The 20,768-nt window shown below is 36.8% G+C and overlaps 1 protein-coding gene across 4 annotated transcripts in view; it reads left to right on the forward strand.

Annotated features, from left to right (window-relative positions):
• The window catches only part of AOX1 (aldehyde oxidase 1), a 38,024-nt gene extending 17,691 nt beyond the window's left edge, over positions 1–20,333 (forward strand). Inside the window, exons 17-35 of one of the 4 annotated variants that reach the window (XM_015868176.2) lie at positions 229–398; positions 2,024–2,150; positions 3,165–3,287; positions 4,103–4,199; positions 5,063–5,187; positions 5,778–5,911; positions 6,578–6,665; positions 7,620–7,706; positions 9,151–9,342; positions 9,630–9,857; positions 10,807–10,902; positions 11,605–11,733; positions 12,079–12,153; positions 13,765–13,817; positions 14,411–14,525; positions 15,164–15,229; positions 15,783–15,971; positions 17,089–17,267; positions 18,266–20,333. In XM_015868176.2, coding sequence (XP_015723662.1) covers positions 229–398; positions 2,024–2,150; positions 3,165–3,287; positions 4,103–4,199; positions 5,063–5,187; positions 5,778–5,911; positions 6,578–6,665; positions 7,620–7,706; positions 9,151–9,342; positions 9,630–9,857; positions 10,807–10,902; positions 11,605–11,733; positions 12,079–12,153; positions 13,765–13,817; positions 14,411–14,525; positions 15,164–15,229; positions 15,783–15,971; positions 17,089–17,267; positions 18,266–18,269 — 2,277 coding nt within the window. In that variant the 3' untranslated portion in view covers positions 18,270–20,333. Of the gene's footprint in view, positions 1–228; positions 399–2,023; positions 2,151–3,164; positions 3,288–4,102; positions 4,200–5,062; positions 5,188–5,777; positions 5,912–6,577; positions 6,666–7,619; positions 7,707–9,150; positions 9,343–9,629; positions 9,858–10,806; positions 10,903–11,604; positions 11,734–12,078; positions 12,154–13,764; positions 13,818–14,410; positions 14,526–15,163; positions 15,230–15,782; positions 15,972–17,088; positions 18,223–18,265 lie in introns of those variants that run through there. The other 3 variants (XM_015868175.2, XM_015868174.2, XM_015868177.2) reach the window with 3 other exon arrangements.
• Positions 20,334–20,768: the final 435 nt, after the last annotated feature.

The raw sequence follows: 20,768 nt of genomic DNA on the forward strand, positions 1-20,768 counted from the left end.
TGTGATTATGAAAAACATACATTTATGTGAACCTGTACAAGAGTCTTGGAAGACTCCTTGGGAGGCGTGATTAGAAAAAAATCTCAGGAGCTGCAGTCTAGTTCTGGGTCTGGTTTCAGTGTAGAACCAGAAGATGATAATACAGCTAATCTATATCTGATTTTTCTAATTAATGTAATATAGCATTATTTTTAACATTTTATTTTATTTTATTTTTTTATGATACAGGATGTAGAGTTGAGTCAGTCTCCCCAGGATCCTGTGGGGCGGCCTGTTATGCACCAGTCTGGAATTAAGCATGCCACTGGTGAAGCAGTTTACATCGACGATATTCCTTCTGTGGATGGGGAGCTCTCCCTGGCTGTTGTCACTAGTTCCAGAGCTCATGCTAAGATTGTGTAAGTGTTCCAAGTGTATCTGAGGAAAGTGTTACTATGAAGTCTGATGTTTTTAGAACAGGCTAATGAAGCTGAATTTTGTGTATACAGAATAACACATCTGATGCCCACAATTGCTCACGTGTTGGAAGCAAAATTATCATAGAATCACTGAGTGGTTTGAGTTGGAAGGGACCTTTAAGATCAGCTGGATCCAAGCCCTGCTATAGGCAGGGGCACCTCCCACTAAACCAGGTTGCTTAAAGCCTGGACTTGAACGTTTCCACAGAGGAGGTGTTCACAACCTCTCTGGGCAACCTGTTCCAATTTCTCCCCACCCTCACAGTAAAGAATGTCCTTCTAAAATCTAGTCTAACTCTACCCTCTTCCAGTTTAAAGCCATTTCCTCTCATCCTGTTGTTACCTACCCTTATAAAAGTCTCTCCCCAGCTTTCCAGTAGGACCCCTATTGTCACTCTAGTAAAAGGCTCTGATAGGATTTACATATATCACTTCATATCACTGTCCTATGGAGGATGAACTATTTCTGTTCAGTGAGCCAGCGTACTTAAATCTAACCTAGGTACCTACACACAGTGCTGAACTGTGCAATGCAGAGAGGCAGCTAAACGTTTCTGAACATAGTTTTGAAATCTCAACTCTATTATGAAAAAAGAGAACTGTTCAAAATGTAGGAAGTAACATTGTCGCATTGCAGCAAGGTAGAAAAGCTCATATGAGGCCTTCTAAGAGAGGAACATGGGAAGGTGATCTTGTTTTGAAAGGAAACTATTTTCTCATTTGCTTTAGTGCTGATATATGAATAGTTTTTCTGTCATAAAGATATAAAAATACACATACACAAGTTGTATGCCCAATGTTCAAGCATCAAGACATACATTCGCATGCTCTGGTCAAGATTACTTGTGAAGACAGAGAGAACTGGTGTTGCTAGCTATTAGAGTTGCTAACTATAGAGTCTTTGTCATACATCCTGGCTTATTCTTAGGTTGGCAATAGTATGCTGGGTTTGGATATGTTCTTTTTGTTACCATCTAGGAGCTGACATCCCCTCTATCCCCTAAATTTGCAGGAGGTGGTAGGATTTATTTACTCTTTTTTGTCTTTTGATTTCAGTATTCAGGAAAGTTGCTTGTAGATATGCTGGGATCTTGATGACCTGCTAAAATAGATACTGTGAACATGTCATTCTTACAGACCTTCCACAGTTCATTCTGGTCTTTCCACACATACGTTCTCATTCAGTCTCCATTTATGCCAGTCTTTCCAATTCTGTCATAATTCTTTATGTGAACTCTCCATAAGTAGAATGTTTATTTGTATATTTATAAAATTATTTATAAAGTCTATAAAGTTGCAATTATAAAGATTTTTATAAAATCAATGCAGTTTAGGCAGCCTAATGAGCAGATAATTTCCCTGTCATATTTAGAGCATTTTCTAAAATCACAGCAAGTTACTAGAATTTTTAATTCCCTTTGATCATTTCTTTGCATACCAGGGACAGAAGAAAGAGGCATGTCAGATTCTGACTGTACAAGGCATATACTTCTGATTGTGTTCAATTCCTATGTGCAGCTATGGAACTAGTGAATTTCATTTCTATTTTTCCATGTACCAATTAGATCTATAGATACCTCAGAGGCTCTGAAGGAACCAGGTGTGTTTGATGTCATAACAGCTAATGATGTACCAGCTACAAATGAGTTTCACTTCTCTGATGATCCAGAGATTATATTTGCAAGAAGCAAGGTTTGAAAACAATCTTTTTATAATTTTTAAAATTATTTCTTTAATTTCTGCTATTTTTTCTTGAAGCCTTTATAATGAAATTTTGCCTCCTAACTCTTGAATTTCTGTATAGTGATTCATGTTAGCCATATGACTCAGATTCAAAGAGTGTCTAGAGTTTGAAGGGAGACATAAAGCCCATAGCTCTGCACATGCATGAACTAAAAATTAAATCATAGAACTGAAGGTGTGGTCCAAATATTTCTTGAACTCGAGCAGTCTTGGTGCTATGACTACAGCCCAGAACCCAGATGCCTGCTTGCTGCAGAACATTTTCCTTAGAACCTGCCTAAACCTTCCCTCTTGCAGTTCCATGCTATTCCCTCATGTCCTGTTGCTGCCACCAGAGAGAAGTGCCTGCCCCTCTGCTACCCCTCATGAGGAAGCTGTAGGTCATGACAAGGTCTCCCCTCATTCTCATCTTCTCTAAGCTGAAGAAACCAAGTGACCTCAGTTGTTCTTCATATGTCTTCCTGTTTAGACCTCTCACCATTTTATTTGCCCTCTTTTGGATGCAGTCTAATAGTTTTGTTGTTTAAGTTGTGTCACACAAAGTTGTATGCTGTACTTGAGGTGAGGCTGCAATCTTGGTGGGTAGAGAAGAGTGGGACCAGTATGTCAAATTCTTTAATTTCCTCACTCCTTTTTAGACTCTTAAAACAGCTGATGTGTGTTATAATCTACCAAGAGAAACACATATACATCAGAGGAAGACATAATCATCTGAGTTGTTGGGAGGGTGTATTCCGTTTAGACTACCAAATCACTTGTAGATTTCTGAAAAACATATCTTTTTTGGTTGCCCAACAATACAAGTCATCTTTGTAATTTATTAGCTTCACGGGTGATCTAAAAAGGGAAAACAAAATTCAGAAAAAGGAAACATTAGTAATTACTATGTGAAAGAGGAATTTCAGAAGCACATGCAGGAGTAATTTAAATCCACTCTTCTACTATATGATATGTATTTTACAGGTAATTTGTGTGGGTCAGATTGTATGTGCTGTAGCTGCAGATTCTTATGCTCATGCCAAACAAGCTGCTGCAAAAGTGAAGATAAAGTATGAAGCGCTGGAACCTGTGATTTTGACAATTGAGGTACTAATCTCTTCTCATGCTTTTTCACTGTTTCATCTATTTTGATGATGGGAACAGCAGTCCGTGCTTCTCACTTCCTTTTTAAAGGTTTTTCTAAGCATAGAAGGTGAAACTGGACATCCAATTGACTAGTTTGTCAGTAACTCTGTATGTAACTTCTGACTAATTTTGGCCACTTGTAATATATAGATGATAGTCTCAGAAGTATTAATATCTCACAAGTTTTGTATTAATAAACATAAGAGTAAGAATAAATAATTTTTCTTATTGTTCCTAGGGAGTAAAAAGTAATGAGCACTCTTGTTATTTCTAATTTTTTGGATAGCTATCAACTTGAGAACCAGAATATGTATATTGGCTGAATAGTCAATTTCTTATTATTTTAACACTTTCTGTCCATTGACTAGTTAGAAAGCTGTCAAAGTTAGTCTGGAGATATAGGCACTGTTAGAGGAATGTGTGGGAAAATATATTAGGGATATGGAACATGCTGAAAATGTTTTGTGAAACTCACAATGGTAGGTGGAAATACGGAGCAAAGGACAGGTTCACAGGGAGCTGGAATTAGTTCTGTCAATCACTTTATAATTTGTTTACACGATGTGTATGGAGTGTAACAGAATACTCATTCTGATATAAAAATAGAAGTAATTTCCTTTTAAAGGCTGGTAAATTATTGTGTCTTTGAAGGGAATGATTTTCTTCCTGAGAGTAAAATTTCATGACAAACGGTGAACCTTCAAAATACTTTAAAAAAGAAACAAAGAACAAACAAAAAAAAAACGCACAACTGTTTCTGTTTTTCTTTACTGCAGGATGCTGTAAAGCACAACTCATTCTTTGAGCCAAAAAGAAAATTAGAACATGGAAACGTTGATGAGGCGTTTGAAACTGTTGATCATATACTTGAAGGTACATTGCAGAATATGTTTGATAAAAAGTTGTCAGTATTTGGTCTTCCCTGTTTGTTCATCAAGTGTCAATTTGTCCTTTTTTTCAGTGATGTCATGTGGCCATAAAGCTCGAGAAACTACTTGGCTATCTGGAATAAAAGTGTGATCAAATCTAGTAGTTTTGAGGTCCTGCTTCATTCAAGTTTTCTGAGTCTTCTGCCCTTGAGATAGAATCGCAGGATAATTTAGGTTGAATGGGAGTTGTCTAATCCAACCTCACCCTCAAACGGGTCCAGTTGGAGCAGGGTATCCAGGGCTATGTCCAACCAAATTTTAAAAATCTTCCAGGATGGAGATTCTACAATTTCTACCTGTTTCAGTGTTTGACCATCTTCGCAGTGATTTTTTTTTTCCCCCATATGTCAAATTGCAGTTTCCTATGTACATTGACTCTCATCCTTTCACTTCACACCTCTGAGAACAATCTGGGTCTGTCTCTATCCCTCTCATCAGGTAGTCGTAGACAAACAGTAAAATTTACCCTTACCCTTCTTTTTATTATGCCTGAATATATTCAGTTTTCTCTGTCTCTTGTTATACGTTCTGTTCTTCAACACCCTCACCTTCTTGATGGCCTTCAGCATGTCTGTGCGTTGCTTAATTAATCTGTGTTTTACTTAATATTGCCATTATTTGTAGGCAATATTAGTGTGTATTTGACCAAGTTCTGTTGATGTCACTGGAACAAGACCAATGTAAATCTGTGAAAAAAGTTTGGCTTATGTTTTTATTTTAAATGTTACTCCATTTGTACAGGATACATAAGAAAACGTGACATTGACTACCGTGCTGATGAGCAGTGTTTTTTTTCCTTTGGAACAGGGGAGATTCACATTGGGGGACAGGAGCACTTTTATATGGAGACTCAGAGTGTGCTTGCTATTCCAAAAGGAGAGGATAAAGAAATGGATGTGTTTGTTTCAACACAACATCCTGCATTTATCCAGGTAGTACAGAGCATTCTCAAAGAATGTGGTTGAATTTGTAACAATAGGTCTCCTTAAGTGTGGCTTACAAATCCATCTTAGCAATTTAGAAACAGTGTGAATATGAATTTTCACATCTAGATTACCCAGTGGTATCTGCTTTGTAGCCTCTTATTCCACCTTGTACAAAGTTCATCCTGCCTCACTAATGTGTTTGTGAGAAACTCTATGTGGGGTTTCTCCATTAGCTTCTGTTGAGGTGAGAAGCAATCACCACTCTGTGATCATTGTGCTGAGGGATAGAGCACCTTTTTACTGGCCGTAGAGGAGGCTGCTGCTCCAGGTCATAATGGTAAAGCAAACTGATGCAACATATGGTCTGCATAGCAATGGCTATGGTACATGAGACTGATACTGTTGCACAACAAATGCTGGCATCTTGCGTTCAGCACCCAGTTCAGTTGGGCTTTTCAGTTTCCATTACCTTATTGGCAAGAGCCAAGAAGCATGAGAAACTTGAAAAATGATCATTGAGAAAATGTTGAATATTATGAATGCTAATTTTAGAGCTAAAAGCAGGTCCTGATGCTGGTATAAAACTATTTCTGCAGGAGATGGTAGCTGCAAGTCTAGGTGTTCCAGCAAACAGGATCATGTGCCATGTTAAACGAGTTGGTGGAGCTTTTGGTGGGAAACTCCTGAAAGCTGGTTTACTGGCATCAGTTGCTTCAGTGGCAGCAAACAAGTAAGTGTGATATGTGTATGCTGGGATATGAAGAAAAAATGGAGTGACCAAGTTTTACATCTTGGCTAAAATGTCATTCCTGAATGTTGCTAACCAAAATGTTGTAAAATCCTGAATTTTTTTAAAGACCTTTCAGTGAATTTCTTTGTTCACTTTGTTAAACTGCTTAAGTTGCATTAAGCAGCTTCACCTCACCTGAACTGAAGGGATTTGTAGAAATTGTGAGTAGTATAAGTTAGAATTAGTCTTGAAATGATTGGCCGTTTCAGAAAGACCAGTCCCTGAACACTGAATCTTTGTATATGCATTCAAGCCATGATGTTAGCTGTCCAGAAGTGAACTGGATCCTGTTGTAACAGTGGATGAGTACATGAGTGGAACTGCTCTTAGCATATTTAACACAGCTCAGTCTTAAAACTGAAATTTTCATTAACTTTCAAGAGGTGAAATTAAAAATTATGACATGATTATAGCTGCAAAAGAAAACAAACTCCAGATATAGCTTTATGCATGTATTTAAGCCTATTAACGTTCTGTTTATACTGAAACTCAATACATACTTCTATATATTGCTAGATCTGGATTCCTAATTAATAAAACACACTAATACTGTTAATAGTGTCTCTTAGTTTATCTGAAATTCTTACTTTTCTTTTGTTGATTTAGAACCAACAGAGCAGTCCGTCTCATTCTGAGCCGGGGAGATGATATGTTAATCACTGGTGGCCGACATCCTTTCATTGGCAAATATAAAGTGAGTACCACAAGAATTTAATGAAAAAACATTTGCTTATAGTCCTTGAATAAGGAGTTCAGCATCACTGGTTAATACTTTTTCTATTAATTATAATAATAATAAACAATTTAAAAATGAACTGCTTGCTGGTAAACAAAGAAGTAAAGTTGCTTTACAGCCTGCTTATGTCTCTATCTCTGCAGAGTTTTTTGTTCTGTTTTCTAGTTCATTGCTGTCTTCCTACTTTTATATCTCGTTCTGTCTTTCTTCCAGGGACCTGATAGGCTGGCTAGCTCAGACTTGTGCAGGTGTTTTTAATCCCTTCATGCAGTTAAGTTCACACAAAGGAGATGCTGTTTTTTCCTCAGCAATATTGTGAAACGTGAAAACACACTTTCTGGAGGAAACTTCTAGCTTCCTTGTTCATGTGTTGTCATTTCTCGTAACAGTTTATTAGGGAAAATTCTGTCTACATTTCAATCTTGAATACATACATAAAGCAGAAGGAATTGTCAAAGATGCATCCCTGAAGAAGAAAAACATTTGTAGTTCATGTTGATAACTCAGCAACTATCTCTAATGGCAACTGGTGAAAAGAGATGCAAGACATAACATTTCTTCATTAATACAAGCAAATGTCATGCTGCATCTGCCATCTGTTCTTACAGTTTGAAAGGAATTTGACTCTGCCTCCTGTGGGCATTCATAGATGACACTGAAGCTGTCTGTTGGGCAGCACACAAAAAAACACCAGGCACTCTGTTTCTTCCTTTACCAATAGGCTTCTTGTTTCCTGTGTCTATACTTTTTTTTTTCTCTCTTTTCCTTTTTACAGTTTCAGTAATGCTGCTCAGCATTAACATTAACAGTGCAGTGTGAGCATTATGTGGCTTTTGTTCATTTGCAAAAGAAACAAACAGTGAAGAAATAAATGCATGTCAAATATCTAAGGTAATTGGTGATTTGTTGTAGGTTGGCTTCATGAATGATGGTAGGATCAGAGCTGTGGATGCCAAGTACTACATTAATGGAGGATGCACCCCTGATGAATCTGTCCTGGTAAGGATCTTATAAGCTGACAAATCTTATAACATGGAGATATCATTAGCTGGAAAATGGTGAATGTCAAGTGAGTTTGTACAGGTATTGTATTAGTCATGTAATTATGCAATATAAGGACTGTGTTGTTACTGAAAAATCTATACCTAGCAGTTTACCTTTCCTTATTTAGTTATGTCAACTTCTTGATGTTTTCCTTACACGTTTGTTTTGTTTGTGGGCTCTCAGGCTTGTTTTCCCATTACAAACATGTGAACATTGTGTTCATTTTAAAATATACTACGGTATTTGTACCTGCATAAAGCTTTGTGTCTGCAAAGCTGAGCAGATCGTCCCTAGCCTTCAGAATATAAACATAGTGATAATTGTTCTGTTACCAGCTCTGTGCGTTTCTGTCCCAGGTCTGCTCTTATTGTGCTGTGTAAAACAGTTCCTTGCTTTATAGGTCTACGAAGTACGAAATATCATTAGCTCTTTGCACTTGCATAGGTTATTCTAACTGTAAGTGAAATATTTTTGGAGGTTACTACCTATATGGGTTACTGTCCTGCCTGAAGGTATTTTTTGTGCACTGAAATCTGTCAGTGCAGTTGTCCATACTATTGCTGCCCAACCTACTTCTGAAAATTGACCTGGCTTCAAGATTCAAACTGACATTTCTAGGAATACACTTGAGCATAACTTAGCAATGTGGCATAACTATGTTATATTCACTCTGGTTTATCAATAACCCTCTTGAGACTGTTGAGCTTCCAACACTCGTTTTCTCTGAAGTCCATAAAAGTTGTGATTTTAACAAGAAAATTATGTCCCCCGTTTTTATCCTATAAATACCACTTCAACTTACGTTTCCTAAGTGGGAAGGTAGCATCATATGGCATTATCCATATACATAGTTATTGCAGCAATACTCTGTGTATATACATAAATGTTTTTAAGTTTGTTGTTTAAAGTACAGTAGAAATTGTAGGAATTTAGGGTTACATTTATCATTCTGAGAAACCTATTTAACACTGAAGAGAGCCAATGGCCTGACTACGAGGCAGCAAAAAAAATGTTTAGCTTATTTATTTTGATATTGAGTCCCGAAGTCGAACTAGAGATACCTACTATGGGATTTTCCTTTTTTGTGTTTTTACGTCAGGTAAAAACTCTAAAAAACAAACAAACCCAACAACGACAAAAATCACACAAGAACCAGAAGACAGCAGTACATAGGTTTTCTACAGAACCCAAACCTTAACTGTGAATTTTGATAGTATGTGATTATTCAGAATTCTTTCATCTGTTCCCTTCACAACTTCTGTTGTTTTAAATCAGTTATTTTTATGTGTGCTTAATGATTGTCAGAAAACTGTAGGTCTTTCTATGAGAAGAGAAAGATTTAAATCTGTAAGAGTTAATGTTCTGAAATTTAACTCTCCCTGTTTGTTCCCAATTTCAGGTAACAGAAATATCCATATTAAAAATGGACAATGCATATAAGATTCCCAACTTGAGATGCTGGGCTTATGCTTGCAAAACAAACTTGCCATCAAACACAGCATTTCGAGGATTTGGTTTTCCTCAGTCGGGACTGGTGACAGAAACTTGGATAACAGGAATTGCAGAGAAAACTGGTTTATCTCCAGAAAAGGTGAGAGTACAAAGACATCTCTCTTGAAATGAAATATATGAAGTTAAAATTATTTGGACCAGCTCAAATGTTTGAACAAATCTTGTTAAAGTCAAACATGATTTGTGCTGTAATTGTTTCTTTTAACAATGTCTGATTATTGAAGAGTAGCACGCTCTTTAAAACTGAACCAAACTGGTGATTGTTCAAAACATATATGATACACAAGACTAGTTGTCTACCAGTTTTCCCATATGGCCAGTCTACCTTTAGCGTGATTGTGGTGTCTGCTAATTTTGTTGTTTCAGGTTCGGGAAATAAATATGTACAAGGAGGATGAGCAAACACACTTCAAACAAAAGCTTGATCCACAGAACTTAAAGCGTTGTTGGAATGAATGTTTGGAGAAATCTGCATACTACAGTAGGAAAACAGCTATCGAGGAATTTAACAAACAAAATTACTGGAAGAAAAAAGGGATTGCCATTGTTCCAATGAAGTTTCCATTTGGGCTGGGCTCACGTTACCTTTCTCAGGTTAGTTTTTCTGAAGAATAAACCACCTGAACTTTTCATTTGTAGAAGATTATAGTTACTCTAACCTATAATAAAAAGTTATCTTTCAGCTTCTGGAAAGTTATCGTTCTTCTAACAGTTGTTCCTGGGAGATTATACTAGCTTCCAGCTATCTGCAAGTTGAGATCTCAGCTTAGATTCTGCCTATTTATAAGTCAACTTTGTCTCTTAAGATGTGATATACATGAGGGAGCAATAAAGAGTGCTTTAGGAATAATTTCAAAGTGTTACTGGGGATAAGTTGTTAATTTTAGAAATAGTTCTGGACTTACTCTTTCTGACCATGGGTTCATATGGGAGGCACTTCTTAGACTTATCTCTTTGAAGTTATCAAAGAGTAAATTCAAGGAAGAAAATGAGGACAGCAGTATTTTTGGTCAGTATGTTTGTTTTACATCAGGGTGTTCAGTAATTTGAAGATTAAATAACCTTTTATCAGTTGAAAATTAGTCATTTGACTTCACTGAATCAGTTTGAACTGGCCTGTCTCTATACAGAGCCTTTGTAGTCTACAGCACTTACTTCCCACTGAGTCCATGAGGAAAATCTCATACAGAGCCTTTCTACTGTGTCTAGCACTGACAGCCTGTCAAAACTCCTTTGTCCAAAGGCACTCAGAAATCTGTTAGAACCACTAATGATGGAGGTTCTTACAGCTTTTTTTGGAACGATTGAGATTCTGTTGCTAAGTCTGGCTACATTTCAGGATCCAGCAACAGCAAAAAACAGACCTCCAAGGATTTCTATCGTTTTCTTTTGAAGCTTGTTGAGGGACTAGCTTTCAAAGTGTCACCTTCTGTTCGAAAACATTAAGTATAAAATTCCTTTTTTTTTTTTTTTTTTTTTAATCCACCACCATATATAACAATTTTTCGCTTGAATAATCTTTATTTATTTATTTTTCTTTTAGGCTGCTGCACTGGTTCATATTTATACAGATGGGTCTGTGCTTTTGACACATGGTGGAATTGAATTGGGACAGGGTATTCATACAAAAATGATCCAGGTAACAAATGATCCAAATATTAACTTATGCTTTGCCTACTATACAGATAAACAATGGGAAAATTGTATTCTTGCTTATTTAGTGTACCAGATTAACAGTTTCTTCGTTATCTTTGTTCCTGCTGCTTTGCATTGATTTGGAAAGCAAAGGTGATAGGGGCAGCATAAAGAGAGAAGATAGAGAAAATACGTTTATTATTTTTCCAGTGGAATGTGAGGAGGCTCATTAGAAATAAGGTCTTTTGATCTTTAGGGATTATGGAACTACCTCCTATTCTATAACCAAAAAAAAGTCAGTAATCACTTCAGTGTACTGTCCAAAGAGATGATATTACCATCATCATCTTTGTTTACTGAGTAAATGGACTAATTGAGACATAATCTCTAAAGATAATTAGTGAGCTGATGAAAGCTTGGGATCTGAGCATACATAGTTTATCCTCCATCAGAATCAACAAAATCAGGATCTGAATGTTGGACTTCAGAACTTCAATCTAGAGTTTCAGTGCAGCTAAAATATTATTCTTCTGTTCTATCTCTTTGTACTGACGAATTCAGAAGAATGACTGTAGCTGGAGGTTAGAAAAGGACTTGCTAAAACAGCATCTTTCCTAGTAATACTGACTTCTAGCAAGTACTGGGGAACAGCTGAAATGTTTGGAATGTTTCTGAAATGAAGAATATGTTCTGCTTCATGAAACAGGTTGCTAGTCGGGAATTAAACATTCCAATGTCATATATTCACTTCTGTGAAACAAGCACAACAACTGTTCCTAATGCGTGTGCTTCAGTGGGATCTGCAGGGACAGATGTCAACGGCATGGCTGTGAAGGTAAAGTTTTTAGCTTAACAAAACAGCGTTCCTTGTGGTATTTAATGCCTGCCAAACTTTAGGTATCATGACTCCATGGAAATTATTTGAGATTATTAGCAATACCATTGAAGATTGCCAAGAAAAAAACACTAATTGTTGATAGTATCTCAGTAATGTTACTTATGAAATTTCAGAATACTATCTGAGCTTTCCTTCAGAAGGCTTGTGTTTGACCAAACCCTTGCCTCTTCAGACAGAAGCAAATTAAGCCCTAACTAGAATGTATCTTGAGTAGTACTTTAATTGCCAAATTTCTGTTTGTTAATTTTGCATTGCTTTCTTCTGACTTTTCTCCATAACCAGAATGCTTGCCAAACTCTTCTGAAACGCCTCCAGCCTATCATTAACAAGAACCCAAAAGGCAACTGGAATGATTGGGTAAGAAATGTGAAACATCCTAAATGTGTTTGTGTGCTTGCAGAACCCATGACACATGTATTGTCATCTGTTTGTCTTCTAAGCCTGATAATCTTAAAGCTAAAAGCTTTAAAACATGTTGATTAACAGAATATTTGGAATGCAGATACTTTGTTTAGGTGCATGCAAAATAATCCCTAGATCACATCTAGGTTAAAAAGGAAATAAAGCTATCTGTAGAGTCACATTTGGAGATTCTAAAGTTTTTAATGCAGATAAAATGTTAGCTTGTGCAATAGTGTGACTGTCGTCATCTTACACTTTTAACGGGCTGTTGTAAGAAGATTTTCAAGGTTATGTGTACAATGCCTGTTTTCCTACAAGGTGGTCCTTTGTTTTTCATTAATCAAAAATTCACAAATAAGTGGAAGCCTTCTCAACCTCACACCACTATCTGCTACGTGCAGTGTATTACAGAACTGCAAAAAAGTTAGCAGGAATGCTTGCTTCCATTGTTCTGATATGTAATTCATTATAATACTAGTTACATTTGCTGTAAGGTAGTACAGAATTAACGCTAAGGCTATTCAAATTAATAGCCTGTATCTGGAGTCTACTTGAAGTGGTAGCAAAATTTTAGGCAAGACATTGTCTTAATTAAATTTCTTCTGCTACATCAACTATTTCTATGAAGATATGTCTGTGAACCTGGTTGTATTATTATGTTAAAGGAAAACATGTTCATTATTTCTGATGACCCAAGATTATTTGTTATCTACAGCCTAATGAAAATGACAATCCCTACACTGAGGCATTTACAGATCAGAACACGAGGGTGTTTCTTCTCATGGGATTAAATACTGTAGTAACTGCAAAATAATAAAAATATTTTCTTGTCAGTATTAATTCCTGGCAACAGCAATTAATGTTGAGATATATGTGGTAACTTGGTAAATGTCAGCTATCTATGCAAAAAATAACATATAGTGCCAAATCTAGGTGCCAAATCACTGTGGATAATTCAGACAAACCTAAGGCATTAGCAGCAGTAACTAACCTAATAAACAATGTTAAACCACACAGAGAAACAATTGTATGACTTGCAAAGTAAGTAGATTTAATGTATTAAAAAATCAAAAACTTCTGACTTGTGAAGTACATAACTCTGTCATGAATGTCACTGAATGGAAATGAAATATAAGGTGCTATATCCATTTTTAAGCCCCTGGCGGAGCAGTGCAAGAAGCTTTTTTTTTTTTTTTTTTTTTGTTAACTGTCATTTTTATGCTGATACGTGATGCAGATCTTTTGTTTTAGTGATCTATCAACCAGATCTGTTCAGCTGATAAAGAGGGACCCGTTTCTGTTGAGTATGAACAGAAAAGTCAGGCAGGACCCTTTCTGACTCTGGTGTTACCAGCAACAAGGATTTTGTAAGAACAATGCTGTTTACAGGTCCATTCCCTGTTGTATTACCAAAAGAGTTCAGGTTGCTCCTTCAAATGTGATGAAAAACTAAGGCACCATGTGCAGCTAAGCATGCTTATGGTTTCTTTTTAAGCAAATGGATGCATGCTGTGTTCCTTCCTTACTCGTTCCTTGGCTTACAACAAAACTTGCTGTATTTTACAGATTAAAGAAGCCTTTGAACAAAGTGTGAGTCTTTCAGCTACTGGCTACTTTAGGTGAAGTATTTTTGTTCCTTTAAAATGCATGGTCTTAAACACCAGGACTGATTTCTGACACTGCCAGTTCAGAGGGTGTGAAACCCTGTCCAATTGTTCCTAATGGCTCAGCTTATGTTTTATGTAAGGTTTTGACAAGTGAGGAGGTTGGAGTATAATTTTCAAGAGCTAGGTTGTGGCTGGCTCTTTGAAGTCTCTCTACAACACATCAAGATAATATTTCAACTCATATTTGCTCCATGATGCTTCCATTATAAAATCAGGAAACACTGAGAAAGTGACTCCTGCCCATATCAGCAAATATGAAAAGCAGCACATAGTTTATTTTCTGGAAGCTATATTACCATATACTATAAGCTGTGCTATGTTTTCTTTACGTTTTTCCCCTCAAACATGATTACACTGCATTTGACAAAAGGAAAAAAAACAAACAAAAAACATAAGGCAGCTATAGCGCACACATCTGGAACTGGCGACCAAGTGCTCTTGTTATTTAGATTTCACTTCAAGTATTTTGAAACTTTTTTGTACTTATGTGCTTTGTCATGATACAAACATTCAGTATTCATTGTGGACTTTGCTTCTTCCTTCAGAGGTTACGATGCAGATATGGACTGGGAGAAAGGGGAAGGACAGCCATTCACATACTTTCTTTATGGAGCTGCTTGTTCAGAGGTTGAAATTAACTGTTTAACAGGAGATCACAAGGTAATAACTGAGCATCATGTTAGTTTTGTAAATAATGTGGATAACTTTCCATTCGATTTTTTGTGTCATTCAAAATTCCAACAGCTATTCCAGTTTTTTTGTAAAATAGCTACCTGTTTTCAAATGACAGTAAGCATATTCATAGAGTGAATGCAAATTGGAGGAGAGCAGAATGACATCTGTGCAGTCTTGACTGACTTCTGGCACATCTGTATCAATGTCATACCAATTCACTTTTGGATTATGGCAAACATCTGACATATTCTTTGCCTGTCCTCTCCCTGTTAGTCAGCAAATAAATTACAGCAAAATTAAATATTCTATTTCCAGTTCCTTACTTTTTAGACAGGTAGGTGTCACATCCTGCTGATCATACACCCGCTATATGTACTTATTTCCTCGTGTGAATGGAAAAGATTTGTGATGGCTAGCTCTGGTTAAAATTCCATTAAAGCTGAGACAAGCTCATTTTGCTTGTAGTGAGGTATGGGAAATTGCTTTTGAATTGTATATGTGCAGAAGAACGTGCATTTTAGCATATATTATTCCACTGAATACCAACTCTAACCCTTATTGTGTTCTTATGCCTCTGCCCTATCCATCCCTGTCGGTGAAATGACACTGAATTTTATTAACAGAACCTCAGAACAGACATAGTTATGGACATTGGATGCAGCATAAATCCAGCTGTGGATATAGGACAGGTATGTTCCAAGAATTTCCTGCTGTCTGATTTCTATTAAACTGATAGTCTTATCTGAGGTGGATATTTCTCTATTAATTCAGAAAACAGGAGTATGTCATATGTGATATTAGTAAGTTCTTTACTTGCAGCCTTTCCTTGTTTGTGTCAGTGAGGCCTGAATTTTACCCATGATCTCTGATGTCAACCTGTAGTACTTCATTCATGTACATGAAGCTCACTATCTGCTGGATTTATATCTTGTTTGCGATCTGCATTCTCTGATTTCTCATGTTGTTTAATTTGCCTTCCTGCCTGTTAGCAGGGAAACACCTTTCTTCATTGCGGGCTTGTCCACAGACTTCATTCATTATGAATGCACTTGTCTCTGTTATGAGAGAAGAGTACGAAAGCTTTTCCCATCATGGTAGCTGCAAAATGTTGAAAAATCCCCCTAGGCAAACAGGAAATGAATTGATCTTCTAAGAGCCAGTGATACAGATCAGTTCTTGCCGCAGTTTTACCCATCTTAACAAACATGAGTACATAAATGTTATATCTTTTCCTATTTAAAGATTGAAGGTGCCTTTGTTCAAGGCATTGGACTTTACACAATGGAAGAATTAAAGTACACTCCAGAAGGAGTCCTACGTACTCGAGGTCCAGATCAGTATAAGATCCCTGCTGTTTGTGATGTTCCAGAACAGTTTAATGTTTCCCTGCTGTCATCTTCCCAGAATCCATATGCCATCTATTCATCCAAGGTAAGCAAAACCATCACAGGACTTGAGTCTTAGATCCCAGGACAATCAGAGAAATTAATATATAACAAGTGTATCTTCTTAAGCATTGAAAATAAGTCTCCATTTAACTTTTTTAACATCAAGGACACTAGGAAGCTAGAATGGAAAAGGCATAATGCAAGATATGAAGCTGGATGACATATATTCCAGGATTCTAGGAGAGCTGGCTTGTGTGACTGCTGATCTAGGAGATCTGGCTTGTGTGACTTATGCTCCATCATACATGAAATGTCATGGCTATTAGATGAATTCCCCAGTGACTAGAAAACAGGAAACAATCACTTCTGTTGAGACAGCCAGTGTGGCTTCACCAAGGGAAGGCCATTCTTGACCAATCTAGTGGTCTTTTATGATGGAGCGATGGCACCAGTTGACAAAGGGAAGGCACCTGATGTAATCTACCTAGACTTCTGCAAGGTGTTTGACATGGTTCCCCCGTGACATCCTTATCTCTTAATTGGAAGGATAATGATGTGAGGCATCAAATGTTTATTTGATAAGGAACTGGTTGGCAAGTCACAGCCAGAACTTTTTGCAGCATAGCTTTCATGGCTTACAAGTAGTAATTACAGTATTCTGTGAACAAGCTATTCACAGAAGCTGCAACATAAATTTAATTTTTCCAGAAGAAGTGTCGATTTTACCTTCTTTTGAGATAAGGAACAAATGTGAATCTTTTGTCTGAATCAAGACCACTGAGTGTTTTCTTGTCTGTGGTGACTTAGCATGAGTTCCGAATTTTAGCTGTACCTGTTTTGGATTGAGATTGCTTTAATTTAATCTGTCACTTATTTTAAATTTCAGTTCAGCAAGAAGGCAAAAAGATTTTAAAATCAAAAGCCAGTATCTGAAGCCTACCTTTTTAGGTCCCTGGAAGTATCCAGCAGCAGCAGACGGTGTCGCCTAAGCCTGCTTCTGCTAAATTCAAGAAAAGCATACTGAGGAATGAAATGCTTTTGAAATGCTTTGAGTCACTATCATCTGAGCTTTTCAGTTGGTTCTGCTACGACATTGAGTTTCTCTCATTTGCTCAACCTCTTTTTTTTTTTTTTCCTTTTTTTTTTCTTTTTTTTTCCAGGGGTTAGGCGAGGCGGGATTTTTCTTGGGATGCTCTGTATTCTTCGCATTGAGGGATGCAATAAGTTCTGTGAGGAATGAAAGAGGACTAAAAAAGACCATTACACTGAACAGCCCTCTGACTGCTGAACAAATACGAGCAGCCTGCACAGATGACTTTACTAAGATGGTAATAGGAAGGTGGGGGAATGGTCTGTTTAATTATCTCTAGGTAAATAGAACAAAATAAGCTTTTGGCACCCCCGAATGGCAAAGTACCTAGTGATGTTTCCAGCTGGGAATGCTTTATATAAAGCAATATCGTGCAGCCCCTTCCACTGAAGGCTCCTTGAGATATTTGGTAGCAGATCTCTCCCAAATAAGTTATTCCAACAAATTCCTTTCAAGCATTGTTCTGGAATTATCTGATTTTGCATAATATTTCTTTCCCTTTTAAACATTTTGTTTTCAGTCCCTCCTTTTCTTGAAGCCTCTTCTTTTCTTCTGCATGTAAAATTCCATAGAGATTTAAGTAACTTGTATTACCAATGCGTGCTAGATACTAGATCAGTCTCTAAGCAGCTTCAGCCTCCCTCAGGGTTAATTTCTCCCACCAACTTCCACTCTGGCACTGTCACCACTTTGTGGTACTTGTTGCTATATGCAGAGCAGGAGAAAAGCAGAGCTGACAAAAGAATATAGACAAAAAACAGTTGTACTTCCAATAATTCTAACCCTGTTTTCTGCAGCTTTTAACTGTTGTCTTATTCTCACTGCTACAGCCATTCTTTTTCTACTTAAGTTTAGATTTAGTCTATAAAGTCTGTGCAGCAAAGTCCTGGCTAGTCTATGCATCCAGACTGTGCCTCTTTGTGGCTTTGGCATGAATACTTCTGAGCTCTTACTTACAAATTACTCTCTTAGTATTTATTTGGTTGTGGTAGATGTCAGTGACCCCCAGATCAGTAGGTATATGGACTTGCTTTCATTACAAGAATTTGCAGGAGGTGAGGCACACAAATACAGAAACTATGCTTCTCTGTTCCTATTTCATCCTGAGCCCAGTTTTACCTTCCTTACAGACATGATCTGTGCCCCTACAGGGAAACTTAGAGGCATCTGATAAGGACAGTATTTGAAGTTTGTCAGTCAAATAATATTAACATGTAATTCTTTTCATATCTTGTTTGTTTTATTAGATGACAAATGATGAATCTACTTCCTCTACTTCTTGAGCCAGAGTGCACGAGACCTGAACGGAATTTCAACTACTGATTTCCTGCCCCGAAACACACTAATCAACTCACATAAAATAAAGTATTTTCTCATTTTCAAAATAGTAACATATATATTAAAAAAAAAAAAAAAAGCACATAATTATATATTAAAAAAAAAGCACATTACTCTTCTATCAGTCTTCATTCTCTGTCTGATATACTTACTACACCACTCGAGTTATAACATTTAGCTATTAGAAATACATATCCAAACATACATATTCCACTAGAAGAGTCTGCTGAATTGCTCTGTTGCAGAGCAGCCCCAGAAAGATCAGTTAATATGCTGCAGGAGAAGAAAGTTAGGATGTATTATAAAGGTATGTTAGATTCCTTCCTACCATTTATTACACTTAAGTACTTCATATGACGTGATTTTTGAGAAACTTCAGCAAATATTCCTGAGAGTTAAGTCATGCAGCGTGGGGTCTGTGCAGACATCTTTGTTGAAAAATTGTTTATTAAATTAAATCTCTTTTTGATAGCAAGTGATGCTCTGATTTGTAGCAAAGTCAGTCTAGAAATGTCTTGGTACAGACATCTTTGTGTTAAGAACATACGGAAAACTACTGTTATGATTTTCTTTTGTTATGCCAGGCAAATTGGTATGGCTGACCTATACAGATAGGAGATTAATTTTATCCTCAAAGCTGGAAGAATTACTTAGATGTAGTTTCCCATTAAGTCTTTTCCTATGGCATGGAGAGGTTCAAAAGCCTGTGAACTTAGTGGGAAAGTTCACATGGGCTTCAGCTTTTAAATAGGGGCCTGGATGAATCTGTCTCTGGAAAGGATTCTTAAACAGTGCTTAATCCTGTTCCCTGCATTCTACTGTAGAGTTGTGAGAGTACAGTTAAGAGCTTTTCTTTCACAATTGAGTGTTACTGTGATTTAAAAAAAAAAAAAAAAAGATAAAAACAAAATAACAACAACAGAAAACAATTTAAAAACAGCAAAAGATATCTGCAAATATTGATCATCTGTTGCTGCCTTGGCAGCAGACAAGTAGTAGCAGCTGGAGACTGGAAAATATAAAGCAGCGCTGTTTAGAATGGTAACAGAAATTCTGGTGTTATTAAATTTGAAGAATGTATTTATTTGTAATGTAAGACAAGATTGAGAAATTACATAGGATATATCAAAATTAATATATTATGGAAGCTCCAGACACTGTTTCCTGATTTCAACATTAGAATCTGTTGAATTTTACTCATGGAAAACTTCAGCCTTTCCTCTTATCAAAGTGCAAACTTGAAAGTTCAATTCTGAATGTGTTCACAGGTGCCCAGAAATATCCAGAAGTCTGTGGTGTTTGGATTTGGGGCTTTGATGTAAGATGCATTACAGAAAAATCGTTACTCTGTCAATGTATGTATGTGTGTTACACAAAGTAACACCTGAAAAAAAAATAGTAGGTTCTTTCCTGAAGTTGAACAGTCACACATTCAACATGTGATTTCAGTGAACATCTGCATCATCTATTCCTTGCTGTGGTTTATAATGAAAATCAGTGGCTCAGATTAGTTGACACATTAGTCTTAAGCCTCTCATTTCAATTCTTAGTTTACCACCAACTGTTTTCTCTTCTTCCCTTTCAAGCCTTTTATGAGCTGGTATTTTATTTGTGAGGGAAGCCATGTTAGCTGGTTGGACTTACTTTGTTTCAGCTATTAAAATTCAAAATGTTTATTGTTGCAATTTGTGACTCTGTAATCTCTGTGTGGGTGAAATTCATCTGCTTAAACTTAGGGATCGAGTGCCGTTTTAGACGTGGTAAGACAGCAGAGACTCAGGAGATCCTACAACTAGAAGATATGACATTGTAACTGAAAGCTAAAAAGCTTATAGTAGGTCATCAGAAAGGACACTAGAAGTGTGTGTTAGGTGGCTGAAGCCTTGTTGGTTTGAACTTCTTTTTCTTCATTTTTTCATTGTACTTCTTTAGGTCTTACATATTTTAAGAAAAATCAATAAAAAATCAATAAATGTATGTGCTGCTGATGTTATTAGTGTTTCTGATTAGATATGGGCTTGTTAGTGACAGTTTACAACCCCATGTGTCAGTAATAGCTCCAAACGAAGGGTAGATCCTAGGATGTGCTGAAACAGGGAGCATGTGGAATTAATGAGCTGGGGAAAGTCTGTAGCTCTTCTATTATGTACCTATGTGTCATAATGCATGCTGGTAAATTCCAGGCATGTCAATTATTGTACAAATTGTGGCCCAGCTCTTACAGGTAATGTTGTCACCCCACCTGCCATGCTGAGCTGTTTATACTCCTAGGATTCATTGTGTTCTAGACCTGTGCTTTGCTACCTGCACTACAGATCATATCTGCTTATCAGTATTTTTCAGCTACTATTAGCAAAGATTCCTCCCTGCCTCTTTAGGAGCGATGCTATTTTCTGTTTGTCTCAGTGAAAT

The sequence above is a fragment of the Coturnix japonica genome, chromosome 7, assembly GCF_001577835.2.
Source record: "Coturnix japonica isolate 7356 chromosome 7, Coturnix japonica 2.1, whole genome shotgun sequence".
In the NCBI taxonomy this organism is placed as follows: Eukaryota; Metazoa; Chordata; class Aves; order Galliformes; family Phasianidae; genus Coturnix; species Coturnix japonica.